The sequence below is a fragment of the Phoenix dactylifera genome, chromosome 14, assembly GCF_009389715.1.
Source record: "Phoenix dactylifera cultivar Barhee BC4 chromosome 14, palm_55x_up_171113_PBpolish2nd_filt_p, whole genome shotgun sequence".
NCBI classification, from domain to species: domain Eukaryota; kingdom Viridiplantae; phylum Streptophyta; class Magnoliopsida; order Arecales; family Arecaceae; genus Phoenix; species Phoenix dactylifera.
Window position 1 is genome coordinate 8,863,792 of NC_052405.1, and position 15,621 is coordinate 8,879,412.

A 15,621-nucleotide genomic window follows, 5' to 3' on the forward strand; every position below is an offset into this window, starting at 1 on the left:
AGGAGTAGAGGACGGGGTCACGGGAGGAGGTCGGAGCGGCGGAGGACCGTGGGTGGGGGCTTCCCTGGGCCGGGACTCGGGAGTCGGGACTTGGGAGGAGGTCGGAGACTCGGAAGTCGGAAGAGCCGAGGAGCCTGAGGAGGAAGTCGGAACTCGGAACTCGGAAGTCGGGACTCGGAACTCGGAAGACCTCGTCGCCTCGGTAGCCGCGGAGCCCGGAGGTCGGAGGAGCCGAGGACGGCGACTCGGAGTCGGCGAGGAGAGGACGGGAGGCCGGAGGCCCGGAGCTGAGGCCGGAGCTCGGAGCCGAGGAGGAGGCAGCACGGACTGCACGGAGTCACGGACGCACGGTGGACCGGAGCTCGGAGCCGAGGAGGAGGCAGCACGGACTGCACGGAGTCACGGACGCACGGTGGACCGGAGCTCGGAGCCGAGGACGGCGACGTCGGCGAGGAGAGCTAGAGAGGGTTTTGCGCTCGTCGCTCTCACTCTGCAAGCTGATTCTGCCGAGAACCGGAGAAGGTTCCGGCATTAAAAAGGCAGAGAAGGGGGAGAGAAGGGGGGAGCCGGGGAGGAAATGCCCGTTGGACTTGGCCGTTGCGTTGCCCGTTGCTTGTCGACGACTCGACAGCTCGACGTTGCCGGTAGACGTCGCCCGTCGCTAGTCCCCGTGACCCCGTCTGCTAGACCACAGACGCCACCGCCCACTCCCCGTCAGCCCGTCTGCAGCCTTTCACGTCGCCGCCCAAACCCACTCCCCGTCTGCAGACCTTTATGGAGGAATAAAAAAAAAAAAAACGTGGCTGGGTTGGGGGCCTTCCCTGGGCCGGGGGCCTTAGGCGACCGCCTCAGTCGCCTAAGGCTCGAGCCGGCAGTGATCAGAAGAGACCTCTTTCCTTTCCTTACCCAGTGCCTTTTCTTTCCTACCGATCCCATCACATTTCCAAACAGACCCTTGGAAGGTCCAGCATAATTGGCGAGGATTTGAAAGCAAAACAATATTTCCAAGCACAGGCTTTTATTACTTTCTTCATGTGACTATGGGTTTTTATGTGTGAATGATGGTTTGTCTCAATGATCATACTCCTCTGCTTAGCAATCAGAGTTTCTAATTAGGGTCTCATGTAGTATATTTTCAAACATTTGAGACCAAGTAATTTAAGAAAACAAGCCATTATGCTCATATATATGTTATCTAATAGATTCTCTCATCCATCCATCCATACATACATACATGCATACATATATTGAGTTGCATCAAGGTGCACAAGCTTTAATTTTATAAAATGAGAGGAGTATCAGAAACTATAGCTAGAGCGGCTATTTCAATAGCTGCATGCAAAATGCCAGATATGTTGAATCTACATTCTAAAGCTTGCCAACTAGCGTCTGAAATAGGTCTCTTCAAAATTTTGGATTGGACCTGTACCAATACCCTCTCGAGGGAAGATGAGATTGAACTCGAGAAGAAGAGGACACTAAAAATCAAGCTCATTTTATGTTCATCTTGCACTGAAATTGCCTGTGGGAGTGCTAAATCTACACAAGCACATGCGAACCTCAGCTACACCAATCTTAATGTATTGGTCCTACAAATACAGGACATGGAGTCCTTGCTAAAATTTAAAGCGATAGGTTTCCGCCATGCATGGGTTCAAGCAGTTTTTGCATGGTATCCCACTATAAGAAACATCCCAGAGCAAGAATCATTTAAGATGACCATAGAACACATTCACAAGAAATTAGATGATAGTAAGTAGATTAAAGAATGCAAAAGAAATATATATTTTTATAACATAAGCAAAAGAAATATTTTTCTACTATATTATTAGTATGTCACGGAAGTATATAAATTGGTTTCTACAAAATACAAATTTGATGTGGCGGAAAATAAGCATAATCTTGTGGGATGATCAGATTAGTTAGTCCACCTCAAAACTGATGTGGCAATCAGGATATACTCTGCAACTCTTTGATGTAATTGGGCCAAGTCAATTCTGACCGACTTAAAAGTCAAATCGAGCAGACTAAAAGCGGCCAGCCTTCGATATAACACATCACCCGACATACCTAAGACTAAAAGTGGCATCATATCCTAAGATGGTTCTGGTGCAATCCTAGACGGTCACAATACATCCCTCGACAATTATAACACGATCCTAGTCCGTTACATCATGATTCGGAGGATATTGGAAATCCTATGGCTATATGCTCAAAATCCCTACACAAAAAGTATGAGAACTAGAAGATTCTTTCCCTCTCTTATTCTGCAGCCATATTCCTTCTCTTTTCTAGATCAAAAACTCCCTCTCTAACTCAAACATCGAAGACGATCCATATTAGCAATTCAAAGATCGATAGTAACAATATTTATATAAACTAGCATCACCTCTCCCCTAAATATGTGAATTTCAAGTGTTTCTTGAAATATTTAATACAGATAATATTTCGGATTAGTTTTTCTCTGCCTTTCCCTCGCACATGCACAAAAAGATTAAAAAAAAAAAAAACTAGTAGTCAAGTAGGTCTTAGGATCATTTAGAACACAGTCTTCTCGATAAAAAGGTGATTCATCATCATCCCAACTTTATCATAAGATTCCTTCCCCCAAAAATAAAACTTAATTTGCCATGAGAATTGCGAGCTCATCCTTTCAAAAAAATAAAATAAAGTAAAATAAAAAGGAATTGTAAGTTCAAATCATCAATCCCTTTCCTTCCTTTAATTCCTTTCCTACCTTCCAATGCGAGGTATTTGTTAAAATTCAACTCTTTAATCACATGGGGGCACCCTTAATTAAGACCCATATTGGAGGTGCCTGAGTCCATTGATATTCCTGAGAAAGCATAATCTTTAAAGAACACACTCAAGGTCAAACAATGCTCTCTCTCTCTCTCTCTCTCAAGAGTCATGCAACTAAGTAGGTCCAAAACAACTATACAATGGGATTATAGACCGAAATCATGCAAAAAACCCTTCCACTAATCTTTGTCGCAATATAACAAAGTACTCCTTTGGAGGCCTCTACCAATGAAACCAATAGGTCTTTTCTTTAAAAGTAAAAGGAAAATCTTGGATTTGAGTGCTTAGGATCTAACTTTTTTTTTTCTTTTATACCTTTTTTCTCCCTTTGACACAATAGTACATTATATGCAATAATGTAGATTGAGAATGAAGTACATCATACTAGTTTTAAAGCAAGAAGTGAGTTTAGAGTATGGAGAAGAATTAAGCTTTTAAAACAAGGAAGGAGGTGAGATGATGAGATGCTTATCTTGTTGGGCTCTTGAGCCATGCCAATGGTCCATACTAGCACAGTGTAAGAGTACATGCGCACAGTTATTATTATAATTATGTAAGCTAGGTTATTGAATGGAGTAACTTGATCATAACAATCCTAAATCATGATTGATCCCTCAAGATAAAGGCATTTGCCTTAATTACGAGCGATTAGTACATCCATCACTACACAAAAAAAGAACATTACCGACTCTTATTTGCCGACGCTTATTCCAAGCATCGGCAAAAAAATTTTTCCGTCAACATTTGCCGACGCTTTTTAAAAGCATCGGCTAATGACGACGCTTAAAAGCGTCGTCGAAGTTAATATGTAATTAATGACACTTTTAACGACGCTTTTTAGCGTTGTTAAATAACGCTCTGCACGGATGGAATGAAGGTACCGATCGAAGAGGTTGTTTGTATTTCTAAATGGTGGAGGAGAAGATGCAGACCGCAAATGGTATTTTTTTGGCAAATGGAAATTCGCGACGCTTTAAAGCGTCGGAAAATATTTTTTCCACTGTAGCATAAGCGACGCTTTACCGACGCTTTGGAAAGCGTCGGGATGGTCTCTATCGACGCTTTTAAGCGTCGTTAATAGCAAAAAAAAGCGTCGCTAATGTCCAAGTTTCTTGTAGTGCATGCGGACCACACCTATTGATAGATTAGACCCTCAAATCGAACTTTTCAGAAAGATCATCAATCACCTTTTCTATCATAGTAGATATCTTATTATCCAAGATTTGTCCCTACTGTTTTGGTCAGTTTTGCAAATTCTTATTCACTGTACTACCTTTAATATTATTTGTCTTTTTTTTTGAGAGAGAGAGAGAGAGAGAGAGAATAGGAGACTAATGAGCTTCAACCACATTAGTCACCCGCAATTTTATTAAAGGGAAGAAAAGTTTATATGCACATTTAAGGAAGACTATAGGCAAGAATTTACATCTGAAACAATGAAGAACGAAGATTCAAAAAAGAGCCAACAGTAATGCTTCAGTTTATTTCATTTGAAACAACGAAGAAAAGTTGTTGATCTGATTAGTATTATTAATTATTAATGAAAAAAATACACTAATGCAAAGAGGTCGATGGTAATTGTATTCTCATAGACAAGGTAATGCAGCAGTTTGTTGGCTACCAGCTTCTGAATGTCTAAATTTACCATGTCAGTTGTGCATAGAAGATGCCAATTCTTCCTGTGCTGCCTGTGAAATCTAGTACTTGCATCTTGAGTGGTAAATGGGCGGCTTAGGTAGAATCCTAAGTAAATATGCACTAGCCGTTACTGCTCGAAACGGGAAGAAAAAGCCAAAAAAAGGACATATGATAATCTAAAAGTCTCAGCGGAAGCAGCAGTTCAGTAAAAACAAACAAAATATGCTGGGTTGCAACATGTACAGTAAAATCGATTCAGATATTGCAGTGTTCCTTGCATGGCTTCTTGTCTCTATACGCCAATGTTTCTCGAGTTGGACTTTTGAGATGCTTCCCATATACATATAAGAAAAGTACCGAGCACAGGCATTATAAAATTCAAAAGTAAAACCAACAGTGAGTGGGCAGGCAAAAGCTCTATGGTCGTTCAAACAAGGAAGACTCCTGCCATCATGCTTGGGAGGTGTGCTTTCAGTCTTTCCGAATAGTTTAAAAGAGTAAACCAACTTTATCACAAACTGTGTCGGCACTTAGATTCTTTCTCCTCTCATGACGTTCGCTGCCAACACAGAGAGAGCCATGGCACCTTCCAAAGATACTCCCTTGTCCTAGAAGCCAGGATGAGATCTCTTTTAAGAGCGTCTTCCATCGGTCTTAAAGGAATGGAGCAATATACTGGGTTTTGCTTTATTTTTCCCCCTTCCCTTTGAATCCTTTTCTTTCTCTCTTTTTGTCTTTTCCTTTGCCCTCGCTGGTTCATCCTCCTGCTTTTATTCAATAAAATAGGAATATAAGATGAGGTGCACCACTTCAGTAAAGGAAAAGAAGCCTGGCTTGTTTCTTGGCTTTTGCAAGGCCTAAGAGACCATCACTTATCCTGTTTGAAGACCAGCTTTCTTTCAAACAGCAAGGCATGGGATAGTGTGATCGGTGTCTTCATAAGGCATTCATGGGAAAATAGTGGCCTGACATGCCACTAGCTATCGCATTCCAATCATTCTTGGAAGAGAAAAGAAAAATGAACCATGATTTGTTCTTCATAAAAAAGTGACGACGAGCCTAGATACTATGTTGCATGACTGCAGAAATCCTTGTTGAGAGGTGTGGAAATAGGGTCTTCAGTCTCTTTTTTTTTTTTAAAAAAAGGCTTGAGCATGATAGAACTGCTAACATCTGATCAATCCTTCTCACTGATAGCAACGTGCAGCTAACAAGTAATTCATCTACATCACCATGGATGGTACTCAGAGAAACATGCAGTCCTCATACTTTTCCATTGGTATAAATGCATTTCAGGCTGTGGGAAACATATATACCAACTCTTCCACTTTGGCATTGAATACAGCATTGCCAGAACTTTGAGATTAATAGCGGTTCATGATTCACATCGAAACGCTTGCAAGTTTCACTGGAACCAACTCTTCTAGCACCTATCATGAATTCCACTTGTCCAATGATCGCATCGAGTCGAAACTTTTTGTGTCTTTTCCTGAAGCTAGTATACATTATGACAAGATGCAGATGTGGGTCAAGGTTATGCTGCACTTGTCGATCATCGACCTTAGTCAGTACGTAACAAGTTTAGTTGATCAAATATCGAGGAGAGATGATATTGATGATGTAGAAAAGAGCGGAAGTGAGGGTCCACTGGAGATCTGCCGGGGGAGTAGGTCCTGTTGTGGAAGCAGTGAACTTGCTGAGGGCATCAGTGCTTGGATAATGAACTGCGTACTTCTGTGACTTTTTTAAGCAACCTTCCAAGTGAAAGAGTCATTTAGGAGTAGTGGACCTACCTAAAGACTCATTACTGTGGCTTTTTACACACAGATGCACCTTATCAGCTGCATGTCTTTGGACCATTTCTTAAGCCACTAGCAATCCATCCCAATGACATGTAATCATTTACAATTGGTGACCACCCGTGACCACACCACCTGCTTCTTAGTCTGTCACAAAAGACCAAGATGGTGAAACCCCCCAGGAGGGCATCGTTCTTGCATGCACTCATGATCAACTCCTCCTCACCAGATCTATCAAATGACCACTAACCCTTCAAGGAAGGAGAGCCCTTAGACGCCATTGATGCTTTCAGAATTGGTTCCCCCCCTGGCCGCGGGGTGGAATAAAGGAGCTCAAAGCCTGAAGGGGCAAAAGAAGAGTGAAGTGGAAGAAGCGCTAGAAAGCAAAGAAGGCCACTTTGGGAAGTGGGAGGGGGGAAAAAGAGAGAGAGAGAGAGGTTCCAATTCAAGTCCATATGATACAAGAGCTCTCTTTCCCATGTGAAGGGCGGGCCATGGGGATAGATATCTTTATTTTTCTTTTGAAGTCGAGGGTATCCAACCCCACATACACACACACACACTCACTCACTCTCTCTCTCTCTCTCACCTCTCGTCTCTCCTTTGCTTTAGTTTTCTTTTCTTTAAGACCATATCCTTGAGCAAGGGTGGGAAGGGGGAGAATAAAGCAGACAAAAGCTTCAATGATTCCATTCCACACAACATACCCACACTTGTATATTATTACAGTCATCATTAATGTTGTTTATAATCTTTTTTCCTCTTGTTATAAAAATGGCAGTTGATCTTAGTTATAAGGACATAATGATTCAACTATAATCACATTCAGAGGCGTACATGCATTGGGATATGATATGCCAGATATGTTCACATCCATCTCACATGCTTTTTATTGATGTTAGAATGACAGAATCACCAAGTGGTGAGGTGAAACACTGCTTCATTGAGTCAGCTAAGGACATTCCAAGCTTGGCTTTTAATTGCAACGCACTAGGCTCTGCTATGTGACCCAGAGAGCAAAGGATAACTCTGTGGTAATTAATAGTTCTACTATTGTATCTTTCCGAACATTCTTATTGGATACGCATATAAAATTTCGGCAAGAGAAAGGGCAAAAAAAAAAAGAAAGTAAAAGAAAGACCATGCTCTAAATTTAAAACCTTCACCACAGACTTTTGGGTGTGTCTGGTTCAATTTGAGTCTTGCTTTAATGCATCTAAATATTACAATTGTAACTGGTTTTAAATATAACGTGGGTGATAACCAATCATATTAATGAGACCCAATCTAGCTATGCTAGGAATCGACCCTGGCTGGAATGGCATCTAAATTTAGGACTTGAATGCAATTCACTAATCCATAATCATATCTTGGCCAAGTATATGCTAGATTTGATCTCCTATCTTCTAACTAGTTTTGCTTGACCAAATTGTATAATTTGCTGAAATCCCACAAGTTGATTTTCTCATGCACAGCCTTGATGGAGGACTATAACATGGAATTTCCTTTCGAAACCCGAACCGTTGTCTTGATATAACTACTAGATTTACGCTCGAGAACATAAATGGAACCATTAATACTTATGATGTGGGCGTAAATGAGTCTAATGATATGGCATGACCAGATTGGTCCAGCTCATAATTGACATGGCAACCAAAATACTCTCTAAATGCTCTAAAGCAGTCAGATCGAGAACACCCTTGCCGACTTGGGGACCAGAGCGAGCAGACCAGAGGCAATTGTCCTCTGAGGTCACGTACCATCTGATGTGAAGCCTCGAAGCTCAAATAAATAGATGCTCAGCTCAGTATCTATCCCAAACTGACTGAGTCCTCTCTCCCACTTTGCGAGCACCCTACTTAGTACAGATGCATACTCTCGGGATGACTGTAAGTAAAGATTACAATAATAGCCCCCATGGTTGTGCCAAATCTCTAGACAGTTACAACATAATTCTAGACGGTTACAACATGACTCCAAACTGTTAAAATACGATTCACTGAAGACTCGAAATTCCAGTTATAAATAAGCCATGAGACCCTGCAAGAAAGCGCATCCTAGGTAAATCCTTAATACCAGCATTATTATAATCATTGTTACTTAATCATCGAAGGGTCTGGTAGGAGCTAATCCGGTAAATACTCTAACCCTTTTGTTATCTTGCAGATTCATAGAGACGGGTAGTCCGGAGATCAGCAGCCACAAGTTGGTAGACTTAAACGGATGATTTGAAGTTATATTCATGCTAATAAAGAGCCATGGCTTGGGACTAGGTCCAAAGTCTAAGCATGATTTGCCAAGAGAATAATATCTATCTAATAACAAAAGTAGCATCCTGAAACCATGTTGGTCCGGTCTTATTTTCCCTAGAGTGAACCGCGTTCAGGCAGTCAAGGGCAGACTTCTGATCACTCACTTTACTTTTTATATTTTTCCTAAACATCCCCGCAACTTTTTTTTTTCTTCTGTTGGGGGATAGAATAACCAATGAAACTTCAATGAAACTCTGCAGCCCATCGGCAGTCTTGTTTTCCCTGCTAAAAAAATTTAAAACCACCTCTCCCCTTCACTCTCTTTCCCTCTTTCACCTCCTTTATTGCCTGGCTAAAGAGGCCCAAAGAGATCTAATAAAACCAGCGAGCAGAACCACCTCCATTCTCTTCCCACTGAAGCCAGAGAGCAGAGGAAAAGAAGAAAGAAAAGAGAGAGAGAGAGAGAGAAAGAGAGAGAGGGAGCACTGTTCTCCCTGAAGGCAAAAGAGAGGTAGGTACTACGTTCCACCATTCCTTCTAATGTGAAGTCTCTCCCCCAAAGATGATGCCTCTGTTCCCACTTGCAGCTTCTCAGATTCCTGTGGCTTTTCCTTTTCCCTAGCCTTATATTCTCCTCTGTTCAACCCCTCAACCTCCATTTCTCCACTCACTCCCCTGCACCCATATCCCAAAAACCCATGCCACACTAAAAAACGTTCCCAAAAAACCACAAAAAAATGTTTCCTCTTCTACTCCTCTTGCTGTTCTCCCTTCTGTGCTCTTGTAGTAGTACTCTCCACAATGATGCCGCAGTCCTGGCTTCTGTGAGAAAGAGCTTCCATTCCACCAGCCCAGAATTAAGCAGCTGGAACACTTCCAATCTTGGCTCGGCCTGCACATGGTTCGGAGTGCGGTGCGAGCGAGGCCGAGTCGTGGCCATCGATCTCTCCAACCTGAACATTTCGGGTTCCATTTCGCTCGAAATCTCCGGCCTTGAATCCCTCGTCAACCTCTCCCTTGCTGGCAATGATCTCGAGGGGGAGATCATGGTGTCAAATTTGCCTAGCCTTCGCTACCTTAACATTTCCATCAACCAGTTCAGTGGTGGCCTGGACTGGGACTACTCGAGCCTGCCGAGCTTGGAGGTGTTTGATGCCTACGACAACAACTTCACAGCACCATTACCCCCCGGAGTTGCAAATTTGAAGAGAATCAAGTATCTAGACCTCGGCGGCAACTTCTTCTATGGAAGGATCCCTGCAAGCTATGGGAGCTTGCCTGAACTGGAGTACCTCTCGCTCAATGGCAATGACCTCAGAGGGAGAATTCCAGGTGAACTCGGCAACCTCACCAACTTGAAGCAGCTCTACTTGGGCTTCTACAATGCATTCGAGGGCGGCATACCGACCGAGCTCGGGAAGCTCATCAACTTAGTCCACCTTGAGCTCTCGAGCTGCAGCCTCGACGGCGAAATCCCACATCAACTTGGCAATTTGGTCTCCCTCGACACGCTATTCATCCACACCAATTTGTTATCAGGACCGATCCCATCGTCGCTTGGGAACCTCACCAGGCTCGTCCATCTCGACCTCTCCAACAACGCGCTCACCGGAGAGATACCCCACGAGCTCGCCTCCCTCAGCGGACTGAGCCTTCTGAACCTGTTCATGAACAGACTGCATGGTTCGATTCCAGAATTCGCCGCAGAGCTGCCGAACTTGGACACTCTCCAGCTCTTCATGAACAACTTCACCGGCACCATTCCGGAAAGGCTCGGCTCCAATGGCCGGATTCGGGTGCTCGACCTTTCGTCGAACAAGCTCACTGGTACCATCCCTGATAACCTCTGCCCCTCAAACCAGCTCAAAGTCCTCATTCTGCTGAAAAATTTCTTGTTTGGTCCAATCCCAGAGAGCTTGGGCAAGTGCTCGACCCTGACCAGGGTGAGACTAGGCCAGAATTATCTCAATGGCACCATTCCCTCAGGCTTCCTTTACCTCCCCAAGCTCAACCTTCTAGAGCTCCAAAACAACTACCTCTCTGGTCCAATCTCAGAGAATGCCAACTCTAGCCATGGCCCAACCCAATTGGCTCAGCTCAATCTGTCTAATAACTTGCTCTCGGGACCTATCCCATCCTCCATTTCACACCTCTCTTCCCTCCAAGCCCTGCAGCTAAATGGCAATCGATTCAATGGCTTGATTCCCAGCTCTATCGGTGAACTCAGGCAGATTGTGGAGCTCGATCTCAGCCAGAATGCTCTCTCTGGCCAAATCCCACCGGAGATCAGCAATTGCACTCAATTAACCTATCTTGACCTTAGCCAAAACAACCTCTCCGGACCAATTCCCTCGGAGATCACCGGAATTGGGATCTTGAACTACCTGAACCTGTCGAGGAACCACCTCAATGGCGCAATACCGAGGTCGATCGGCGTGATGAGGAGCTTGACGGTGGTTGATTTCTCCTTCAACGATTTGTTCGGTCGGCTACCAAACACCGGTCAGCTAGCCTACTTCAATGCTTCATCCTTCGCAGGCAACCCCCATCTATGTGGGCCGGTCCTCAACAACCCATGCAACTACACGGCCGGTCCCGTTCCGTCCCGGCACGTCTCGGGAGATTTCAAGTTGGTTTTTGCACTAGGCCTTCTCCTATGCTCCTTGGTCTTCGCGGCGGCCGCGATCGTGCGAGCGCGGTCGAACCGCCGCAGGTCCGATGGTGACACGTGGCGTCTGACGGCATTCGGTCAGGCGGATTTCGGGGTGCCGAACGTTTTGGAGTGCATGAAGGATGCGAACGTGATTGGGCGCGGCGGGGCTGGTGTGGTGTACCTTGGGCGCACCAGAACCGACCAACAGATCGCCGTCAAGAGATTGATGGGATTCGGATCCAACGGCCATGATCACGGGTTCAGGGCTGAGATCAGGACTCTAGGGAGCATCAGACATCGGAACATCGTGCGGCTGATAGCCTTCTGTTCCAATAGGGACACCAATGTCCTGGTGTACGAGTACATGAGCAACGGGAGCTTGGGGGAGGTGTTACACGGGAAGGGAGGGGGGTTCTTGGGGTGGGACCGCAGGTACAGGATAGCAGTGGAGGCTGCCAGGGGTCTATGTTATCTGCACCATGATTGTAGCCCTATGATAGTACACCGGGACGTGAAGAGCAACAACATCTTGCTGGGAGCGAATTTCGAGGCACACGTGGCGGATTTTGGACTGGCCAAGTTCTTGCGGGATGGGGGCGCATCCGAGTGCATGTCCGCCGTTGCCGGATCCTACGGCTATATTGCTCCTGGTACGTTGTTCCCTGACCTGTGCTTGATTTCATACCCAACCATCTGATTTGATTTACAGTATCTTGCTTACAAGTCCCTTGGAAGCCTATACTTATAAATGCCCTTCTAAATGTTACTACATCTTATGATTATCTTTATTTGATCTGAAAGCTAGAATAGGTGGACAAAAAATATCATTTTGGTCAAAATTTTATTATGAACTATCTAGTGCGAAAATTTTACATATAATAATTATAACAGAAGGGGACAACTAGTGATGATAGAGATTTTCTTATACAAGTAGTTAAGAGTAAATACTAGGGGGCAAGTTGTTCAGTGGCATGAACTTTCTCTTTTTACAGTGTATGACAAAGTATTTGGTCTAATATGACAAAATTAATGCAGTACACTAGGGATTGTCCAGTGTCAAGTTGGCTTGTCAGCGAAACATTGCCTGAAAAGAACTTTTTGGTGACTAACTAGAACCCAACACATCTTAAAGGAGCTGCTGTCATCTAACTTTTTTGGCCATGGATGCCACTCAAATCACTTTAACTTGGAGGTTGGTAGCCTTAGAGATATAGGATGCCCTACACGGCATGCACTACATAGCTCTGCATCATTACCAATCATCTCATTTTTTTTTCATAGATTTCATTCATCATATGCTCATCTTGATGACTGGCCCATAGAAAAAAAATAGATAATTGGTACGGTGCATAGCTATATTAAAGCATACAGTATAGGATATAATTTCTCGCTAGCTGTTTAGAATAAGAGGACGACAAGTACATGCCGGTGCTAATTGGGTGGCAATTGCATCCACAGCTTCTATTCAACTCAAAATCTTTGATCTCACTTAAATCACTTTAACTTGGAGGCTGGTAGCCTTAGAAATATGGGTTGCCCTACACAGCATGCACTACATAGCTCTGTATCATTACCAATCATCTCATCTTTTTTTCCATAGATTTTATTCATCATGTGTCTTGATGACAGGCTCATAGAAAAAAAAAAGGAAAAGATAATTGGTATGGTGCACGACTACATTAAAGCATACGGCGTAGGATATAATTTTTCGCTGGCTAGTTGAAAAGGACAATAAGTACAGGTGCCAATTGGGTGGCAATGGCATCCATAGCTCCTATTCAACTCAAAATTCTTGATCTCCTGAGCTTGAGATCTAAAGAGAAACAAAAAAATTACAAAGGAGGGTGACTTCCATGATTTCACGTGAAAACGTTAGGGGTGATATGGGTATTTTCAGTGGGATCCACTGGAACCGCCCATTAATTTCGGTGCCGCGAGTCGTACCGTCCGAGATGGAAGTCCGAGTCAGCGGGGCCGACACGGAAGCAGCTCTGACTGCCTTCATAAAAAGACGAACAGTACCAGAATCCCAAATTAATGAGCCCTTGTTTGCAGTTAATAAAACCAATTGCTTGGTATTTTAACAAGCATGTCTTTGACACTGAGGCTCATATGATATTTTTTTTTTTGATCTATGTGAATGCTTGTCCTAGGATTCGCCAAAAGTAGTCAACTATTAGGGGAGGAAAGATTCCCTCAAACTTTGACATCGTTTTCTTGATTTGAAGGGGGATATTCCTACCTTGGGATTGCAGTGAATGCTGCCATCCACTTGTTTTGTTAGGCTTAATTAAGTCGGTTTCACTGCTAAATCCCATAGCCTCTACTGGAAAGTAATTTTGAGTTAATATGTGAGATTGTGCTGGCTCACTAGCAATAAGTTGCAAAACTAGATCTTTTTTCTCGAAAAAAAAAATATGATGAGAGTTATATTTTCCTACCTTCTGAATATATGTGTAAACTGATTATTCGTAACTTTATGTGGTACTAGAAAAATCTGGCATAAAATTTCACTTTTAGTTCAATAATTGCCATGCTTTTAGAGTAATATAGATTTTTTTTGAAACTATATTTTATATTTTCTGCTCTTTGTGAATGCAGAATACGCTTACACTCTTAAAGTAGATGAGAAAAGTGATGTCTATAGCTTTGGAGTGGTTCTTTTGGAGCTTATCACTGGACGACGTCCGGTTGGAGACTTTGGCAATGGGGTGGACATAGTGCAATGGGCCAAGAGGATCACTAATTGTAGCAGAGACAATGTTGCTACAATCGTGGATTCAAGGCTAAGCACGGTGCCTATAAATGAGGTGATGCATGTCTTCTTTATTGCAATGCTATGCATTCAGGAAAACAGTGTTGAGAGGCCAACAATGAGGGAAGTGGTCTTGATGTTATCTGAATTTCCTCATCATGCCTCCGAAGATCAATCTCCTTCTTCTTCCTCGGCTCCTCCTAGAAAAGAAGACAACCCCAACAAGGAGACCAACTGTTACAAGCTCTTTCCAGATCTCTTAACCTAACTTTGGGTTGTCGAACTGTGGATATTAATTACACTAATGATGCTGAAGTTGGATATTATAATATGGCCTTGTAGTTCACCCAAGTTATTCCCCCTTTGTATTTCTAAGGTTTGAATGGAAGTTGTTGGGTAGAAAGAGTGGTAAGAGTAACATAGATTTTTTTCCCTTTTGAAAGGTGTATAGGGTCATGTTCTTTCATCTAGAGTTTGCATGGCTAATGTTGTCATGCGGCTCTATGTGGTCCATGTATTATAGTTCTCCATCATGGCATTTTGCTTTTGCAATCCTTGTAATCTTTATCCACCATCCACTGTCCTATCCCTTCAATTCCTTGTGATATCCTTTGATAGCTCATGCTGGGAAACTAATAAGTGTTGGTGTAACTTTTTTACATGTGACTTGTCCTGTCATCATTTGGATAAAGTGCTAAATTATGCTTTTTGATGTTATCATATGGCTTTATGGTTGCACGATGCGCTTGTTTATATATATATATTCTTTGTTTGAAGGTTATAATTAACCCAAATGAAGTTAAGTAATAAGAATCTATCATCTTTTCCTAAGTGAAAGTGGAAAAGGCTGAGACAGCACAAGTTACATGTAAAATTGTTCAAATAACAATATAAACTTTGATATGCAAATAAGTGCAACAATTATACTTCAAAAGGATAAGATGGGAATTTGGATTTCTTTTATATGAATTAGGACATGATAACTTGCAGGTTACCAAATCAAGTAGGCCCTTGACAATCCACATCTGATTCGAAGAGTCATGGGGAAATGTAGTTTGGTAGTTGAGATCTTTCAAGTTGGGTGCTGCCATGGTTGCTCGTTTTGTGTAGAAATATATCTGAGATAGGTTTATTTGTCCAAAAATGCCCTAGACCCTAAGATGGTATTTTCACAAAAATACATTGGATCATATATATGTTTGCAGAAAATTTAGCCTCGATATGTTTCTACCTTTGTCACTCAAGGAAGGACTGCATTTATCCTTGCTGAAACCAAGCCTCTTGGATCTCTGTCTGTCTGTCTGTCTGTTTGTTTGTCTGTCTGTCTGTCTGCAGGTATGCTCACAAGCATATGCATATTTACATGCTTACAGTTTTAACATCTTTTAGTATACCTAAGAGGGGCAAGACTGGATGTAGCAAAGCCAAAACCTATTACCTATATGGTATAATTTGATGGTCCATGGGCTTGATGTGGGCTAACAAGGTGTCCTTTTTTTCTCTCCTGAATATAGCTGTCAAGGTATCTACAGGCCCAACTCAGTTTTCTTCTTGCTAAAAGTAGCATTCATTTGTGTCTATGCATATTTTTGCATGATAAATCTTCTGAAATTAGTTGTAGCATCACTGCATCTCTTCTTGCTTACTCCTTTACACTTTCATTGCATTATGAAGTTTTAAATCATTTGTACTATTGGTACATGTGCCACATTATATATCTAA

The 15,621-nt window shown here is 42.8% G+C and overlaps 1 protein-coding gene across 1 annotated transcript; it reads left to right on the forward strand.

Moving 5' to 3' along the window:
* Positions 1 to 8,755: 8,755 nt before the first annotated feature.
* Positions 8,756 to 14,616, forward strand: LOC103704810 (leucine-rich repeat receptor-like serine/threonine-protein kinase BAM1). Its single transcript, XM_039133547.1, has 2 exons — positions 8,756 to 11,794; positions 13,746 to 14,616. The coding sequence occupies exons 1-2, from the start codon at positions 9,229 to 9,231 to the stop codon at positions 14,165 to 14,167; spliced, it is 2,988 nt and encodes a 995-aa protein (XP_038989475.1). The 5' UTR covers positions 8,756 to 9,228; the 3' UTR covers positions 14,168 to 14,616.
* The last annotated feature ends 1,005 nt before the right edge of the window (positions 14,617 to 15,621 follow it).

Excerpts from the sequence above, each read along its gene's own strand:
- LOC103704810 (XM_039133547.1), top strand. The coding sequence starts at position 9,229 with ATGTTTCCTCTTCTACTCCTCTTGCTGTTCTCCCTTCTGTGCTCTTGT. Across the intron at positions 11,795-13,745 it reads CTACGGCTATATTGCTCCTG|AATACGCTTACACTCTTAAA; the intron begins GTACGTTGTTCC and ends TTGTGAATGCAG.